Source organism: Loxodonta africana, chromosome 7, assembly GCF_030014295.1.
Source record: "Loxodonta africana isolate mLoxAfr1 chromosome 7, mLoxAfr1.hap2, whole genome shotgun sequence".
Classification (NCBI taxonomy): Eukaryota; Metazoa; Chordata; class Mammalia; order Proboscidea; family Elephantidae; genus Loxodonta; species Loxodonta africana.
In genome coordinates, this window is record NC_087348.1 from 31,395,911 (window position 1) to 31,414,768 (window position 18,858).

The 18,858-nt window shown below is 38.0% G+C and overlaps 2 protein-coding genes across 2 annotated transcripts; both read left to right on the plus strand.

Moving 5' to 3' along the window:
- Positions 1 to 903: 903 nt before the first annotated feature.
- LOC100664125 (olfactory receptor 9G19-like) lies at positions 904 to 2,259 on the plus strand. The gene has a single exon (XM_064289139.1). The coding sequence runs from the start codon at positions 1,034 to 1,036 to the stop codon at positions 1,967 to 1,969; it is 936 nt and encodes a 311-aa protein (XP_064145209.1). The 5' UTR covers positions 904 to 1,033; the 3' UTR covers positions 1,970 to 2,259.
- A 14,972-nt stretch (positions 2,260 to 17,231) lies between these two features.
- On the plus strand, positions 17,232 to 18,296 carry LOC135231922 (olfactory receptor 9G19-like). The gene has a single exon (XM_064289140.1). It carries the CDS (start codon positions 17,288 to 17,290, stop codon positions 18,203 to 18,205), a length of 918 nt encoding a protein of 305 aa, XP_064145210.1. The 5' UTR covers positions 17,232 to 17,287; the 3' UTR covers positions 18,206 to 18,296.
- Positions 18,297 to 18,858: the final 562 nt, after the last annotated feature.

Genomic DNA, 18,858 nt, shown 5'->3' on the forward strand with positions numbered 1-18,858 from the left:
CACATATTTAAATTGACATTGCTTTATATAATTCCTATATTATAATCATTGCCAGGTCATAATTATAAAATAAACCATTTTCTTTTACCTAACTTTCTTTTAGACTTAGGATATTTCCTTACATATACATACGTATGTTTGTAAGTGGGTTAAATGATCTGTAAATTTCATTTCAGGAGTATAAAGAAAATTTTTTTTTTTTTTTATAAAGAAGGCATTAAAAAATGTTTGTTGCTGTAAAATAATGCTAAATGCTAATGTTTGATACTTCATAATAATGTTAAATTTCAGGATTTTTAATCCTGAAAGATCCACAGTGACTTCATATTTGATTTACTTGACATAATTGGATGGATTTTGTCATTTATCTTCACTCTGAAATTTCATCCTGATTCTCAATCTAGTCCTCACTCTTGGGATTTATGACACTTGTACCAAAGGTGCTTCTAGAGTATCTAAGGGGAAAACTTTCTCAGTATTTGCATAAGTGGAGAATGTCATCATTTTGTAAACCCTGGGGACATTCCTACCTCTCATGGGATCTGAACAACTTGTCCATTTCAATCTGAGAAATGAGGGAAAGAAGGGTTTCCCTGGGTGTTTAAATTCAATTAACTCCCTTCCCAGTTTGTTTTTATCCTGTCATCCACTTTTTTTTTTAATAATATTTAACACTGTCTATAAATCTTTCCATACTTTTTTTTCTTTAATTATCACCTATCTCTTCCTATAAAACAAAAGCTTCATAACAATAAGAGACAACATTATGCCTAAAACAACACCTGGGGCTCAATAAATAAATACATTTCATAACAATGAATAGACTCCAGCAGCATTATGGCTCTCCTGCTACAAATCCATTTTATTAAAATGAATATATTGAGAATCAGAGAACTCCCATTAGTTTCTCAAGTAAGTATTCCTGCTCATATCTCCTCATTCTAATGCCTTTAGTCTTGACCACATCACATGTACCTGACACACAGAATGCCTTCATTTGATATGATATGAGGGAATTAAACTCCATTTGCAGATGATGTATCCTTTAGCCATGGAGAGGGCCAATCACACCGTGACTGAATTCATCCTTGTGGGCTTCACAACAGACCCTGTGATGCAGTTGATCTTATTTGTGGTTTTTCTTGGTGTGTATACTGTGACCCTAGTGGGAAATATCATGCTAATAACATTGATCTGTAATGACTCCCGGCTCCACACACCCATGTATTTTTTCATTGGCAATCTGTCATTTCTGGATCTCTGGTATTCCTCTGTCAACACCCCGAAGATCCTAGTGACCTGCATCTCTGAGGACAAAAGCATTTCCTTTGCTGGCTGTGTAGCTCAGTTCTTATTCTCTGCTGGGCTGGGATACAGCGAGTGTTATTTGTTGGCTGCCATGGCTTATGATCGCTATGTGGCCATCTCAAAACCACTGCTTTATTCTCAGGCAATGTCCATAAGGCTATGTGCATTTTTGGTAGCAGCCTCATATCTTGGTGGATTTATTAACTCTTCCATCATCACCAAAAGAACTTTTGCCTTGAACTTCTGTGGTGACAATGTCATTGATGACTTTTTCTGTGATTTACTTCCTCTGGTGAAGCTGGCTTGTGGAAGAAAGGATGGCTACCAGACTCTACTCTATTTCCTTCTGACCTCCAATGTCATCATCCCCCTTGTGCTCATACTTGCCTCCTACCTCTTCATCATTACCACCATCTTGAGGATCCGTTCCACCCAGGGCCGCCTCAAAGCCTTCTCTACATGCTCCTCCCACTTGATTTCTGTTACCTTGTATTACGGCTCCATTCTCTATATCTACTGTCGCCCCCGATCTAGCTATTCCATGGATAGGGACAAAATAGGCTCTACCTTTTATACTGTGGTCTTCCCCATGTTGAATCCTATGATCTACAGCCTGAGGAATAAGGATGTGAAAGAGGCTCTGAATAAACTCTTTAAGTAAATCAAGATTCTCTCTCTTTCTAAGGAGATGGGAAGAAAATCTTTGATCAAGTTATTTGTAACTCAAGCAGAGCTGCTGTTGTGCTCCATCATAATGAGAAAATCTTACAGTCAAGTTAAAAAGTTTCTCCAAACTTGACACTACATAGTTCAAGGGACCTAAGAAAAGAAAATTAAGGGAATTTAGGAAATAAATTTTGAACGTAAAGTATAAGGATAGTAATTGAATTCCATTGGTTAGAAACAACCAACATCATGGACTAGACACAAAAAACTGAAATGCAAAAACTTGCCTCTACATTTATAAAGAAAAGTACTATAATATCCCATTGCCATTAGCATAGGAATATTTTTGATAGACTGATCCACATAGTATAGTATTGACATAGTTATATCATAGATACAGGAACAAATATACTGAAGTAATTTTAATATTTTCCATATTTTCCTACGACTACTAATTAGATGATACTCATCACTTTCTATTTTCTTAACAGAATTTTATAAACATTTTTACAACATTTTTTTCCAGAAGCATTAGCACAAACACTTAGCAGTACACATGAATCACCTCAGTGTAAACTAGTCTCTGAAGGCAAGATTTAATCAATTCACTTATCACTTGCATAAGGAAAAATCAGTCAAGACTCCATTGATGTGATTTTGTGAATCACCATAACTCTCAGTGATCCTCTTACTTAGACTTCTGCCAATCAAATTGTGACTTATTAACAGCAAAATACATTTACTATAATAAAAAATAATAGCTATAATGAAATAAAACAACCTGATAAATGAAAGTCTATGAGTACACATTGCTCAAAAGAAAAAAGTCTATATGAAGAATACATAAAATAGTGATACAAGAAAAGGGTAAATATGATATGTTACATTCCACTTTGATTGATTTTTTTTAAGTAAGTCAATGTTAGTGTATGCTTATAAAGCATAACTATGTCCTTGTTTTTATTGGGGTAAGCAGTAAAGAAGAAAATGCCAGTTAACCAAATAGTTCCAGAAAAAATTAGGAGCCCCATGCAGAACAGGAGGGACCTATCAACACAGGCAATCATACACATTAATCTGGAATGTAGGTAGAAAGGATGAAATTAGTACCAGTTGTCACACACAACACAAATTGAAACGGAATCCAACAGTGCAATTCCAGGATGCTTTACTTAGACAATTTTCTAAAAAGGATAGATATTTCTTCCAACTCAGCCTCATATTAAAAAGGTAAGATCTCTGTATTTATGGCTAAAGATAATAAAATTCCTATAAAATACACATTATTTTAAAGTAACATTAACAGAGCAAATTGTTATGCTACAGTGGAAGAAAATTGGTTGTTCAATACCAACCAACTGAAACTAGAAAATATATCATTCCAGAGGGAAATACTAAGTATGTTCATATTATGGTGTGTTTGGAGAGGTTATCTCCACTGCATAATCATGTTTAAATAATATTACTAAAACCCTAGGAATACAGTGTAAGGATAGTGTAATGGATTGAATTATGTTCCCCAAAATATGTGTGTATCAACTTGGTTAGGCCATGATTCCAAGTATTGTGTGGTTGCTGTTCATTTTGTGATTGCGATTTTATGTTAAGAGGATTAGAGTGGGATTCTAACACCAACCTTACTCGAGTCACCTCCCTGATCCAATCAATGTAAAGGGAGTTTCCCTGGGGTGTGGCCTCTACCACCTTTTATCTCTCAAGAGATAAAAAGAAAGGGAAGCAAGCAGAGAGTTGGTGATCTCATACCACCAAGAAAGCAGTGCCAGGAGCAGAGCATGTCCTTTGGAGCCGGGGTTCCTGAGCCTGAGAAGTTCCTTGACAAGGGGAAGATTGAGGACAAGGACATTCCTCCAGAGTTGACAGAGAGAGAAAGACTTCCCCTGGAGCTGACACCCTGAATTTGGACTGTCAGCCTACTTTACTTGCAGAAATAAATTTCTCTTTGTTAGAGCCATCCACTTATGGTATTTCTGTTATTGCAGCACTAGATGACTAAGACAGGTGTAATAATCTTAGGAAGACAAACAAAATTAACCTAAAGATTTAATTGAAACATGCCCTTAATGTTTTAGAATATTTTTAAGTGCAAATTTAGCCACAAATTTATAATCACTGTGTTGGGAATATTTCATATGTCCTTTGTGTTTTGAAGTGCACGAAACAATCTAATTCGTAATCACAGTATAAATTCCTAAAGGAATTTGATTATTAGAATTATAAGTTATGACATTTAAATTCTCAACAGCAAATGTTTTCCATGTGTGTCTTTTAGATTTTAATTTACTTAACTTATATATAAAAAGATATATAAGTTAAATAAATTAAATATTAAACATAGTACGTCTATGTATTGGGGATCTCCAAAACTACACTCAGGCTTGATGATTCACTGGAAGAACTCACAGGACTCAGCACATAGTCAAACTCACAGCTATTATTTATTTCAGCAAAAGGACAACAAGCATGATCAGCAAAGGAAAAGGCACATGGAGTGGGTCCAGGTGACACCAGGCACAAGCTTCCAGGAGTCTTCTCCTAGTGCAGTTACACAGGATGCACCAGATTCCCCAAGCAACACCCTGTAAAACCTGTGAAATGCTGCCAGCCAGGGAATTTCATTAGAAACTTGGATTTTGATTGGGAACTGTTCATATACACAGCCTATGCTTAGAATGCACCAAAAATTCAGACTCAGAAAGAAAGCAAGTTTTCAGCATCAACAATATTGTATGAACAGCTTAGGCATATTGAACTATTTTTATTACTTCTGCGAATGGTGGGAGGTCTCTCAAAATCAAGATTCCCATACACCCGCCAAAAGCAAACCTTGTAAGCAGACATTTCAGGGGATAACTGGCTTACTATGTTAACTCTTCCTTAGACAAATTATTTATGGAGGTTCTCCTTATGCAAAAAAACATATTGAACTTAAATGTTCTATAAAGAAAATGAACAAGTCTTAATATCTTTCACAGAATAAAGCTTGAGCAGGGGCATTCCTGGATAGCAAGCCTTGTGGTATTCCCAAAGTCATAATGTGTAGGTTCCTATGTTAACAGTTAACTTTGTGTCTAGTAAAAGTCAGTAAAGTAGTAAGGATCTACATAGTTGAGGTTGTTGAAACTCTAACCACTACTTTAACTAGTTATTACTATGATTACAAATACAAATTACTCTCTACCTGCCTTCTTCCATGATTCTGATCCATTTACTGTCTCCCACAATCTCAGCTGAACAGGAATATTTACTGGTAAAGTGTCTTAAATTTTCATTCTAGTGAGATCTGAGACTTTGGTCCATGTCTTTACTAGGTGGCCACATTTTTGCTTCGAAAGGAAGTGCCAAAGGAATGCTAAAAGATAAGTAGCTAAATCCCCTGGCTCCCGAAGATAGTTCTTCTTGACTTCATTTTGTAGGAGAGATAATTTTCATATGGAGACTGGGATAAGTCACTCTGTCCAGTACAGTGACCATTGTTATATTGCTGAACGAGGAGCCCAAAACAGCCGGGGTGACACTCCTATTTCAGTTGATCAGAACAATGAGGATGTTTTCCTTCAGGAAAGCATTCCTCCTTGTACACACGCACTTACAAATCCACTGCCCAACGGGGACAAGAAATAAAGCCTAGTGGTTCATTCTGGGCATAGTAAAACAGACAGTGTTAGTCTGAGTCCTCTGAGGAGAAAACACTGAGATGGAATTAAATGTGCTAGAATTTTATTAGGGGAAACACCTGAATAAGAGAAAATAAAGCAAGTAAGAAAAAACAAAGAATGACATCAGATCATGCTACAAGTCTGACTTCAAAGGAAGAGGAGAGGAAGGATGCGTGAAAGAATCCTAGACCATGTGCAGTCTAATGGAAGTAGAGCAAGGTCAGGAGAAAGTTCTTGAGCCAACCAGAGTAGTCTAGTGCCTAACAGGGCTATGCCTGCCTTAGTAGCCCTGCCATGCTAAGTCATTGTTTGGGAATAGCCTTGGAGCATATGTAGGAAATGGATTTCAGAGTTCAACAGCTAGGGCCTTTGGTCAACTACATTATACTTGGAGGACTGCAAGGCTTACTTATTAGTCACCACAGGGGCCATGGCTACTGCATTCCCTTAGTTCCTAGGAATGTACATTCTTGATTAAAGAAGGGTGACATGATATAGTGACTGCTTTTTGAAAGCATATCAAATGTCTTAGAGGACACCTCCTTCAAAGTGAGGATGGCGAGAATTTGTCTATTTACTTTGGATGTTTTACCAGAAGAGACCAATCCTGGAGAAGGGCATCATGCTTGTAAAATAGAGGGTCAAGAGAAAAAAGGAAACCCCTCAAGAAGAGGAATTGACACAGTGGTTGCAACAACGTGCTCAAACATACCTACTGTTTTGAGGATGGAACAGGATAGAGCAACATTTTGTTCTGTTATACATACAGGGTTGCTATAAGTTGGAACTGACTCAATGACACCTAACCACAACAACAATTTCTGTGGATAGGGGGAAATCATTGCTATTCTTTTGTTATTTAATGAATCTCTTGGTCATAAATAATGTTTGGCAGTGTACCATGTTCATGAATAAGGTATTTTATAAAGACACATCTAGAGATGCTGGCAGTGAAACATTGGCAGGGAAATGAATATGTAAAGCAGAGTCATCCTAAAAACTGTGACTATTCCAATGAAGAAAATCATCCCACTGCCATTTTGAATTAGTAGGAATAGTCTAATCTAATTAATCTGCCAACCAGGTGATTCACTAATTCTCCAAGAAAATGATGTTATCTCAGAGGCACAATGGTAGCCTCTGTTGTTAGCATTTTGGACACATCATAGAGGGGGTAGCCAAACCAGACTTGTCCTTTTCTGCCCAAATGCCCCCATCCTATATCTCAGGTTCTCATTTCTTTCCAGTCAGTTTTCTTATCTCTCCATTTAATGCCTACCAAGGTTAACTCAGCCATTTGTCTGTCGGTTTGTCACATTGTGGTGGCTTGAGTGTTGCTATGATGCTGGAAGCTATGCTACTGGTATTTCTAAAACCAGCAGGGTCACCCATGGTGGACAGATTTCATTGCAGCTTCCAGATTAAGACAGACTAGGAAAAAAGGACCATGAACTTACTTTAAAAAAAAAAAAAATGCCCAATAAAAACCTTATGAATAACAACAGAACTTTGTGTGATATAGTGCTGGAAGATGAGACCCTCTGGAAGGTACTCAAAATACTACTGGGGAAGATCTGTCTCCTGTCTCCTCATAGTAGAGTTGACCTTAATGGATGGAGTAAAGCTTTTGGGACTTTTTTTTTTTTTTTTTTTTTTTGCTGATATGGCATGAGTCAAAATGAGAAGAAACAGCTGAAAACATCTACTAATAATTGGAACATGAAATGTACAAAGTGTGAATATAAGAAAATTGGAAGTTATCAAAAATGAAATGCAATAAATAAAGATCAATATCCTAGACATTAGCAAGCTAAAACGGACGGGTATTGGCCATTTTGAATTAAATAATCATACAGCCTACTATTCCAGGAATGACAAACTGAAGAGAAATAGTGTCACATTCATTGTTAAAAAGAACATTTCTAGATCTATCCTGAAGTATAATGCTGTCAGTGATAGGATAATATTCCTAAGCCTATAATGAAGAGCAGTTAATACCACTATTACTCAAATTTACCCACTAACCACTTATGCCAAAGATGAAGATTGTTACAAACTTGTACAGTCTGAAATTGATCAAATATGCAATCAAAACACATTGATAATTACTGATGATTGGAATGTGAAAGTTGGAAAAAAGGAGAAGGATCATTAGTTGGAAAACATGGCCTTGGTGATAGAAACAATGCAGGAGTTCACATGACAGAATTTTGCAAGAGCAAACTTATTCTTCACAAATACCTTTTTACAACAACATCGATGGTGACTATACACATGGACCTCACCAAATGAAAAATGCAGGAATCAAATTGACTTTATCTGTAGAAAGAGTCGATGGAGAGGGTCAATACTGTCAGAAAAAGGCCAGGGGCCTACTGTGGAACAGGCCATCAATTGCTCATATGCAAGTTTGAGTTAAAGCTGAAGAAAATTAAAACAACTCTACGAGAGCCAAAGCACTACCTTTAGTATATCTCACCTGAATTTAATGAGCATACCAAGAATAGATTTGCCACACTGAACAATAATGACTGAAGATCAGACAAGTTATTGGCTGACATTAAGGACATCATACATGAAGAAAGCAAAAGGTCATTAAGAAGACAGGAAAGAAAGGAACAAAATGAATGGCAGAAGAGTAGCTAAACCAAAGGGAATAAATAATGTAGTAAGAGAGATGAACAAAAGATTTCAAAGACTGCCCCCAGAAGACAAAGCGAAGTATTAAAATGAAACTTGCCAGGACCTGGAGTAGGAAAACCAAAAGGAAAGAACACACTCAGCATTTCTCTAGCTGAAAGAACTGAAGGAAAAATTCAAGCCTCGAGTTGCAATACTGAAGGATTCAATGGACAAAATACTGAACAAGCTACAAGAAGCATCAAAAGAAGATGGAAGAAATATGCAAAGTCACTGTACCAAAAATAATTGATAGATGTTCAACCGTTTCAGGAAGTAGCATATGATCAAGAACCTATGGTATTGAAGGAAGAAAGTCAAGCTTCCCTTAAGGCATTGGTGAGAAACAAGACCCAGGGAAGTAATAGAATACCAACTGAGATGTTTCAACAAACAGATGCACCGCTGGATGTCCTCACTTGTCTATGCCAAGAAATTTGGAAGAAAGCCACCTGGCCAACCATCTGGAATGGATCCATATTTGTGCCCATTCTAAAGAAAGATGATCCAACAGAATGCAAAACTTATCTAACAATATCATTAATATCACAGGCAAATAAAAATTTGGCTGAAAATCACTCCAAAGTGGTTGCAGCAGTACATTGACAAGGAACTGCGAGAAATTCAAGCTGGATTCAAAAGAGGTTGTGGAATGAGGGATCTCATTGCTGATTTCAGATGGATCTTGGCTGAAACCAGAGAATACCAGAAAAATGTTTACCTGTGTTTTATTGACTAGGAAAAAGCATTCAACTGTATGGATCATAACATATTATGGATAACATTGAGGAGAATGGGAATTCCAGAACACCTAATTGTACTCTTCAGAAATTTGTACATAGAACAAGAGGCAGTCATTCAAACAGAACAAGGAAATACTACGTTTGAAAGTCAGGAAAGGTGTGTGTCAGGGCTGTATCCTTTCACCAAAATTATTCAATCTGTATGTTGAGCAAATAATCTGAGAAACTGGACAATATGAAGAAGGTAGCATCAGGATTGGAAGAAGACTCATTAACAAGTTGCTAGATGCAGATGACACAACCTTGCTTGCTGAAAGTGAAGAGGACTTGAAGCACCTACTGATGAAGATCAAAGACTATGGTCTTCAGTACGGATTCCACCTCTACATAAACAAAACAAAAATTCTCACAACTGAACCAATAAGCAACACCCTAATAAAAGAAGAAATAATCGAAGTTGTCAACGATTTCATTTAACTTGGATCCACAATCAATGCTCATGGAAGAAGCAGTCAAGAAATCAAAGGATGCATTGCATTAGGCAAGTCTGCTGCAAAAGATCTCTTCAAAGTGTTATAAAGCAAAGATATCACTTTGAGGACTAAGGTGCATGTGAAACAGGACAATAAATAAGGAAGCCCAAAGAAGAATTGATGTCTTTGAATTATGATGTTGGCAAAGAATATTGAATATATCATGGACTGTCAGAAAAATGAGTAAACCTGTCTTGGAAGAATTATAGCCAGATGCTTCTTAGAAGGGAGAACAGTGAGACTTCTTCTTACATACTTTGGACATTAATCAGGAGGGACCAGTCCCTGGCAAAAGAAATTGTCATGGATTGAATCGTGCCCCCTAAAAATATCTGTCAACTTGGCTAGGTCATGATTCCCAGTATTGTATGATTGTCCAACATTTTGTAATCTGATATGATTTCCCTATGTGTTGTAAGTCCTAACACTATGATGTAGTGAGATGGATTAGTGGCAATTACACTGATGAGATCTACAAGATTAGACAGTGTATTAATCCAAACTCTTTTGAGATAGGAAAGAGAGAAGTGCACAGAGAGACATGGGGACCGCATACCACCAAAAAAGAAGCACTAGGAGCAAAGCGCATCTTTGGACCTGATGTCCCTGCACCTGAGATTCTCCTCGACCAGGGGAAGATTGGTGACAAGGACCTTCCTCCAGAGCCAACAGAGAAAGAAAGCCTTTACCCGGAGCTGAGGCCCTGAATTTGGACTTGTGGCTTATTGAACTGTGAGAGAGCAATTTTTTGGTTGTTGTTGTTAAAGTCATCCAGTTATGATATTGCTGTTATATAGCTTTACTGGGTTGGGTAGCAGCACTAGATGCCTAAGACAAAAATTATGCTTGTAAAGGAGAGGGTCAGCAAAAAAGAAGACAGCTTCAATGAAATGGACTCACACAGTGGCTGTAACAATGGGCTTAAACACAGCAACAGTTTTGGAGATGGCACAGGGCCTGGCAGTGTTTCATTTTTTTGTACATGTGTTTGCTATGAGTTAGAAACAATTCCATGGCATCTAAGAACAACAACAAGGTTAACTACTTATTAATGCTCCCCAACCTGCAACCCCAACAATCAGGAAGTGCCTTCAGTCCTCAACAATAACTTCCCTTGCACCACAAGAGATGACAGACTGCTTCAAAGATGCAATTTAGGCATTCTGGCCACCTATTTGTTTATCTCAACTGGATAGACACAGCTTTCAACTTCAGCAGATGCCGAGTGCTAATACAATAATTATGATCACCATTTCCATGTCTCTTCGCTACAGCCAGTTTGCATTTCAATGTGTTGCTCTCCACCTGTCCTTCTTACCGTGACACCATCCTTGGTCATTTAAGTAACTTTGATACCAGTAGATAGCCTAGATTACCGATGTTCCATTTTATCCCAGCAAGAGATTTATCTGTCTGTTCTTCAGATACTTGACCAACCTAAATCCCTTTTGAATGGTTGTTTCCTTGGCCTACTCTCAGACCTGTACCAGTTAGGAAATTAGCAAATAACAGATGGCCTGATTAAACTGGGTAATCTGAGTAGAGTATAATAAAGCAACTACAAACAAGGAATGTGTTTGGTGTGGGAGATCCCTAGGAATAGCGTAATAATGCTAAATAGGTAACTTCTGAGAGCTGTTACCACCCCTAGCCCTGAACAGACCAGAAAAGTGTTTAAGGGCACTGGAGGGAGAGCTTTGAAAGAGGAATGCCTGGCTGGAGCTATGGGCTCTGTCCAGAGATGCGGCCAGAATGTGGCAATGCTATAGGTAAGGAGTCTGGGGAAGGTGACTCTGACCTCACTCTCCACACTGCTAGCGACACCGTTGACTAAACCCATAAGAAGACAGAGAGCAAAGGAGCCAGCTGATGCAGTTCATGCAGCTTAGAGTCCTAGAGCAAAGAGGAGGTTGGGGTGGAGAATGGATTTGGAGGGATGCATTGAAGCCATGACAGAAATATTGCTATTGACAAGCAGATGGATTTTAATATGTAGACATGCACATGTAAATACATGAAATAAAAAGAAAAACCCATTGACATTCAGTCGATTCTGACTCATTGTGATGATAGTCGAAAAAGTAGAACGGCCCACAGGGTTTCTAAGGCTATAATCTTTAGGGAAGCCAACTACCACATCTTTCTCTCTTGGAGCAGCTGGTGAGTTTCAACAGTTAACTGTTCAGTTAGCAGTTGAGTGCTTAACCACTGCATGACCAGGGAACCTCATAAATACATAGTATATTTAATATACATATATATATGTTTAGTTTATCTTCTTCATAATGCAAAATGGAATGAGAATGAAAATTATGACTGATGACATTTTGCAGCAGGATATCACGGACTCCAAAAAATTTTCAATCCATCTCATTAAATAATACCCAATTTGTCAACACAAAATTTTGTTAATTGCCTTGTTAGTCATTTTCCAATTTACTAAATCCTGAGAGGCTCTAGGTATCTACAACTCTGGGGATCCAAAAAGTGATATGAAAGATTTGGGGAACAGCAGGTTTGAGTTTTGTTGGGATGGTGGTGTTGCTGAAAATTTTAGGTAAATTGCCTAATTCAGATGTTAGAAGTGGAAGGAAGATTTTATTTCTTACAAGTCCAGTTGCCATTTGCATACTAAGAGATGATGATGGCTGAGGAAAGGCCCTCTTTAGAAATCGCAATCATCCAAATGCCATCTCTGAAACTGCCAAAAGCAGAAGAGATGTATTATTTCTTGCTGTTAGTGGCATGAAAAAGGGGAACTAGCATGACAGCAAAGGACAAGGTAGACAAAACTAAATTAGCAAACAAGAAACCATTAGGATCCACTCAGCCAGTGGCCCTTGTGGGTGTTTCAGGAGTAATTGAAGCAGCATACAGCAGGGGTCTCAGAGTCAAAAGAGAAGTTTAAATTTCTTTCAGTTTGATATTTCTTTAAATATGGTGTATTTAAGAAGACTTCCAGGCCACAGAGTCTTACTTTTAAAAGTACAAATTTATATTTTAATAATTTGGGGTAGAAAATGCTGTTTTAGTGTAACAAGTAAATAACCTGATTAGTAGAATAAACCTAAAAAGAGAAAGACCCTCAACTAGATGGATTGACACACTGGCTGCAACAATGGGCTCAAGCATAATAATAATTGCGAAAATGGTACAGGATCTGGCAGTGTTTTGTTCTGTTGTACATAGGGTCACTATGAGCTAGAAATGACTCAAGGGCCCCTGACAACAACTGCAACAGTAGAATAAACATGTTAACTGGTTAGTACACACTGTCAGGTAAGCATAATCTTCTGGTTCTGATAACAGATTACTCAGCTGTTCAAGCCAGGCTCTCACCTGGTGTACACAGGTGGGTTTCAGGGGAAACACCAAGAAACTGTGGGCTCTATCTTGTTTTTGCATGCCAGGGTGAGTTATGAGGGATTTTGTCTGGACTTTTTCCTTGCGAGAGCCACTATATGGCTTTCCTAAGAATCTCAAAAGGGTCTGAAACACAATAGAAGCGAATTACCATCTCTAAAGGAATGGAGCTCAGAGCAGAGAACATGAATGGAGGGATGAGGGAAGCAAAGGACAGAGCACCACACTGAGCTCTATGATGGGTAGTTAGGTCACTGAGAGGTTGTTGCTGTTGTTACTTGCCATGAAGTCAACTCTGATTCATAGTGACATTAGAATACAATGTTCCCGGGTTCTGCAGCTTCCTCAAAATCACCAGCATCTTCGAGTCCTTTATAGTTATAGTATATATCTCTGGGCCTCACTGACCTTCTGCTTCACCAGACGTGATGCCCTGTTGGGATCCATAAAGTTTTCATTGGCTAACTTTCAAAAGTACATGGCCAAGCCTTTCTTCCTAGTCTGCCTTAGTCTGGAAGCTCCACTGAAACCTGTCCGCCATGGGTGACCCTGATGGTATTTGAATTACTAGTGGTATAGTTTCTAGCATCATGGCAACACTCAAGTCACCATAGTATGACAAACTGACAGAAGGCACTGAGAGGACTGTGGGGCAAAGGGTGGTCATGAGAGAATAGAGAATAGAAAGATGCGAGGTTAGAAGAGAGAACATATATCAAGGGACATAGTAGAGATATTGGATACAGATCCTACCCTTGCAATATTTTACATGAAAAACATACCACTGCTTTACAATGTGTAACATCATCATGTAAACATGATAGATATTTTTTGCATGTCAAACCATTTACTAAGCACCCTATATACAGTAGCTCCTTTAAGTTTTCCTACTACCATACTAGGAACTTATTATTATTCCCATCAATAGACAATAAAAATGAAGACTGAAGAAATTAAATAAGTTTTCCAAGGTTTTTACCAGTGGCCCTCGAGCTGACTCCAAATCTTGGTGACCCCATGTTTATCAGAGAAGAACTATGCTTGATAAGGGTTTCAATAGCTTATTTTTCGGAAGTAGATCACTAGGCCTTTCTTCTGAGGCACCTCAAGGTAGACTCAAACCTCCAACCTTTCAGTCAGTAGTACATTCACCATTTGCACAATCCATGGTTAGAGTGATTGAAATCAATGACATCAAGATTCACACCTAGAGCTATTCATCACTCTTCTTGTTAAATGCATAAGACGGTGCAGATCTGTACATTTGTTAGATCCTTGATTATTCACAACATTGTAATGTATGCAGGACTTCTGAAATAATAACAATGGTAACAATGTTAATATTATAACAGATGTTCATTTCAGCATTTCTCAGACGTGATCTACAAAAAGCCTGCATCAGAAACACTTGGGCTGCTTCAGAGAAAGCAGGTTCCTAAGTTTCACCCATAACTTGCTAAATTGGCATCTCTGGGGTCAAGTCCAAGGGGTTCTTACATGCACTGAATTTGAGCAGCACTGTTTACTTGAATGTTTACCATCCGTCAGGCACTGTGCTCATCCCTACATGGGTTATCTCCTTTAATCGTGACAACAACCCTGTTGGTGGTGGTTGGTGTCCAGTTGATACTGACAACAACCATGCTGTTGTTCTGTGTATTGGTAACAACCCAAAAAAAAAAAAAAGCCCAAAGGAGAGATAAATTAACTCCGCTTTATAATATGAAAAAAACTGAGGCTTAAGTATGTTGATTAGTAATTTATCCAAGGTCCCACAGCCTTTATGTCATGGAGACAGAACTCGAATCCATGTTATTTGCTTAAAAGTCAAATGTATTTTCTGATACCCCAGCCATCTCCAGTTTGAGCAGTCAGCTCTGTTTTCTGAGACATGCTTCACCTCCATCATGACATATAATGACAATCTGTTGCTAAGCTGAAAAACTCCTTCACAAACCCACTCACCTGGGAAGACAAAAGATCTGATAATTGGTTAGGCTGACTGTTTTTGTGGGCAGATTTCTTTGCTTCTTCCTATATGTATGTACGAAGAATACAACTGTCAGGGATTACTGGTGCCAAGAAATACATATGAGTGCCACACAATTCTCTGATGGTTTTAGGGTAAAATGACATCATTACGAGACCACCGAGAAAAGAGACTCTGTTGACTTGCTTCTCTTCAGAATCAGGGTGACCACTCATTCATTCATTTATTAATGCCTTCAGCAAATATTGATTATGTATGTTATATGCCTGACACTATTCTAGGCACTAGAGATATAGTAATGAAGAAAAGAGACAAAAATTCCTCCTCTCACGGAGATTTCACCTTTGTTGTTGCTGGTAGTTGCCATCCAGGTGATTCCAACTCATGGTGCCTGTGTGTTGCACAGAATTATTGCCCACAGGGTTTTCAAGGCTGTTACCTTACAGTAGCAGGTCCTCAGGCCTGTCTTCTGAGGTGCCTCTAGGTATGCCTGAGCCACCAACCTTTCAGCTGATAGTATCTGCCTCCTAGGAAATCCATTTACGTCCTAGTGAGCTCCTATTGACGAAGGGGACCCATGAAAAGGTGGATGGAGCACTACATCACCACAGATAATTTGACCACTCATTTATTTTCTCCAGTTATCTGCTATTCTTTGACATAATTCCTAGACGCATACTATGAAGAGTTATAAAGCAATTTGCAAATCTGTGGAGAAGTTATTAACAAAGTAGAAAATCCTTTATGGAACATTTTTTAAAATTATGTTAAGATTTTTGACTGTCACAAAGATTGGGGCCCCTCCTATTGTTTAGTATCTGAGAGACAAAGACGAAAGATGCCCTACACCCATGGAGCAGTTCCATAGAAAGAAAAATGCCCCACACCTTACACACAGTCTTGATAGACATTTGTGCATATGAAGCTCTTTACAATAATGAATCTGAAATCTATTCCACTTTAAAAATACACCCACTGTATAGTGTGCCAAGTTTTCATTTATACAGATTTTTCTAGATATTCAATGACTGAAAATTAAAAGATTTTAATTTGTTTTGTTTGGAATTTTACCAAGAAACTTTCACTATCCCAGAAAAAAATGTTACATATCTGCAAAGTATATTTTGCAAGGTTTTAATACATACCAACTTCCCAAGGAATTCACAATTGAGGAAAGACTGTCATTTGTTTTGTTTTTTAATACAGAGTTGTTCCACTTGAAAGAAAAATTGTGTTACCAATGTCAATGCCACTTCTAATATTTGAATCCCGGATGTATTCATAAGGATTCTACATATGTGAGTATCTGTTTCATTAGGTATTCCAGCATTTACATAGTTAAATTGGCATTGCTTTATGTAAAGATCATAATTATGTACTATTTTCCTTTTACTTAACTTTCTATTAAACTTAGGATATTTCCGTACAAATACATACATATGTTTATAAATACATTAAATGATCTATAAATTTCATTTCAGGAGTATAAAGAAGGCATTAAAAAATGTTCGTTACCGTAGAATAATGCTAAATGCTTCTGTTCGATACTTTAGAATAATGCTAACTTCCAGGACTTTTGACCCTGAAAGAGCCACAGTGACTTCACATTTGATTTATTTGACATAATCACATGGATTTGGTCATTTATCTCCACTCTGAAATTTCACCCTGGTTCCCAATCTAGTCCTCACTCTTGGGATTTATGACAGCTGTACCAACGGCTCCTCCAGATAATCGAAGGGGAAAATTTCCTCTACATTTGCAGAAGAGGAGAATGTCATCATTTTGTAAACCCTGGCGACCTTCCTACCTCTCATGGTATCTCAGCAACTTGCCTGTTTCGATCTGGGAAATGAGGGAAAGAAAGGTTTCCCTGGGTGTTTAAACTGCATTAACTCCTTTCCCAGTTTGTTTTTATCTGCTTTATCTTTTTAATAACATTTAACATTATCTACAAATCATTCTATACTTTTATATTTATAATTATTATCTGTCTCTTCCTATAGAACAAAAGCTCCATAACAAAAACGGACAGCATTGTGCCTAGAACGATACCTGGGGCACAAAAAAAATTATTTTGCAAAGAATGAATAGGCCCCTAGCAGTGTTATGGCTGTACAGCTACAAATGAATTTTACTGAAATGAATATATTGAGACTCAGAGAACTCCCATTACTTTCTCAAGTCAGGATTCCTACTCAGATCTCCTCATTCTAATACATTCAGTCTTACCACATCACATGTACCTGAAATATAGAATGCCTTCCCTTAATATGAGCTGAGGGAATTAAATGCTATGTATATTTATAGCTAAGGTGTCCCTTAGCCATGGAGAGGGACAATCACACTATGACTGAGTTCATCCTACTGGGCTTCACAACAGACCCTGTAATGCAGTTGATCCTATTTGTGGTATTCATTGGTGTATACTCTGTGACCTTGGTAGGAAATACCACGCTCATAACATTGATCTGTAATGACTCCCGGCTCCACACACCCATGTATTTTTTCATTGGAAATTTGTCATTCCTGGATCTCTGGTATTCCTCTGTCTACACCCCAAAGATCCTAAAGACCTGCATCTCCAAGGACAGAAGCATCTCCTTTGCTGGCTGTGTAGCTCAATTCTTATTTGCTGCTGCGTTGGGATATAGTGAGTGTTACCCGTTGGCCACCAGGGCTTATGACCGCTATGTGGCCATCTCAAAACCACTGCTTTATTCTCAGGCAATGTCCATAAAGCTGTGCACATTTTTAGTAATAGCCTCATATCTTGGTGGATTTATTAACTCTTCTGTCATCACCAAAAGAACTTTTGCCTGGAACTTCTGTGGTGACAATATCATTGATGACTTTTTCTGTGATTTACTTCCCTTGGTGAAGCTGGCTTGTGGCAGAGAAGATGGCTACCAGACTCTACTGTATTTTCTCATGGCCTCCAATGTCATCATCCCCATTGTGCTCATACTCGCCTCCTACCTCTTTATCATTACCACCATTTTGAGGATCCGCTCCACCCAGGGCCGCCTCAAAGCCTTCTCTACGTGCTCCTCCCACTTGATTTCTATCACCTTATACTATGGCTCCATTATCTACATCTACTGTTGCCCTCAATCTAGCTATTCTGTGGATAGGGACAAAATAGTTTCCACCTTTTACACTGTGGTCTCCCCCATGTTGAATCCTATGATCTACAGCCTGAGGAATAAGGATGTGAAAGAGGCTCTGAATAAACTCTTTAGATAAATCCAGATTCTCTCCTTTAAGGTGATGCCAAGAAAATTTTTCATCGGGTTATTTTTATCTCAAGCAGAGCTGCCATTTTGCTCCATCAGGATGAAAAAAAACTTATATTCAAGTTAAAGAGTTTTTGCAACCTTAACACAGTATACTTCAAGGGATCTACAATAAGAAAATTGGGACAATTTAGGAAATAAATTTTGAACATAAAGTATAAGGATTTTGATTGAATTCCATCAGTTAGAAACAACCAAAATGATGAACTAGAAACAAACAAAAAATTAAAATGCAAAAACTCACCTCTGCCTTCATAAAGAAATGTAACAGGATATTCTAGTCCCATTAGCATAGGAAGGTTTTTGGCAGACTGACACATATAGGCTGGCATCTACATAGTTATACCCTAGATAGAGGAACAAATACGCTGAATTAATTTTAATATTTTCCTATGACTAGTAATTTTTATGACTAGTAATTAGATGATACTCATCACCTTCTTTTCCTTAACAGAATTAAACATTTTCATATTTTTTTTCCATAAGCATTAGCATGTAGACCCAGGAGCACACATGAATCACCTTAGTATAAATTGGGCTCTACAGGCATGATCTCACCAATCTACGTGTCTCTTGCATGAGGAATAGTTAGTCAAACCCCAT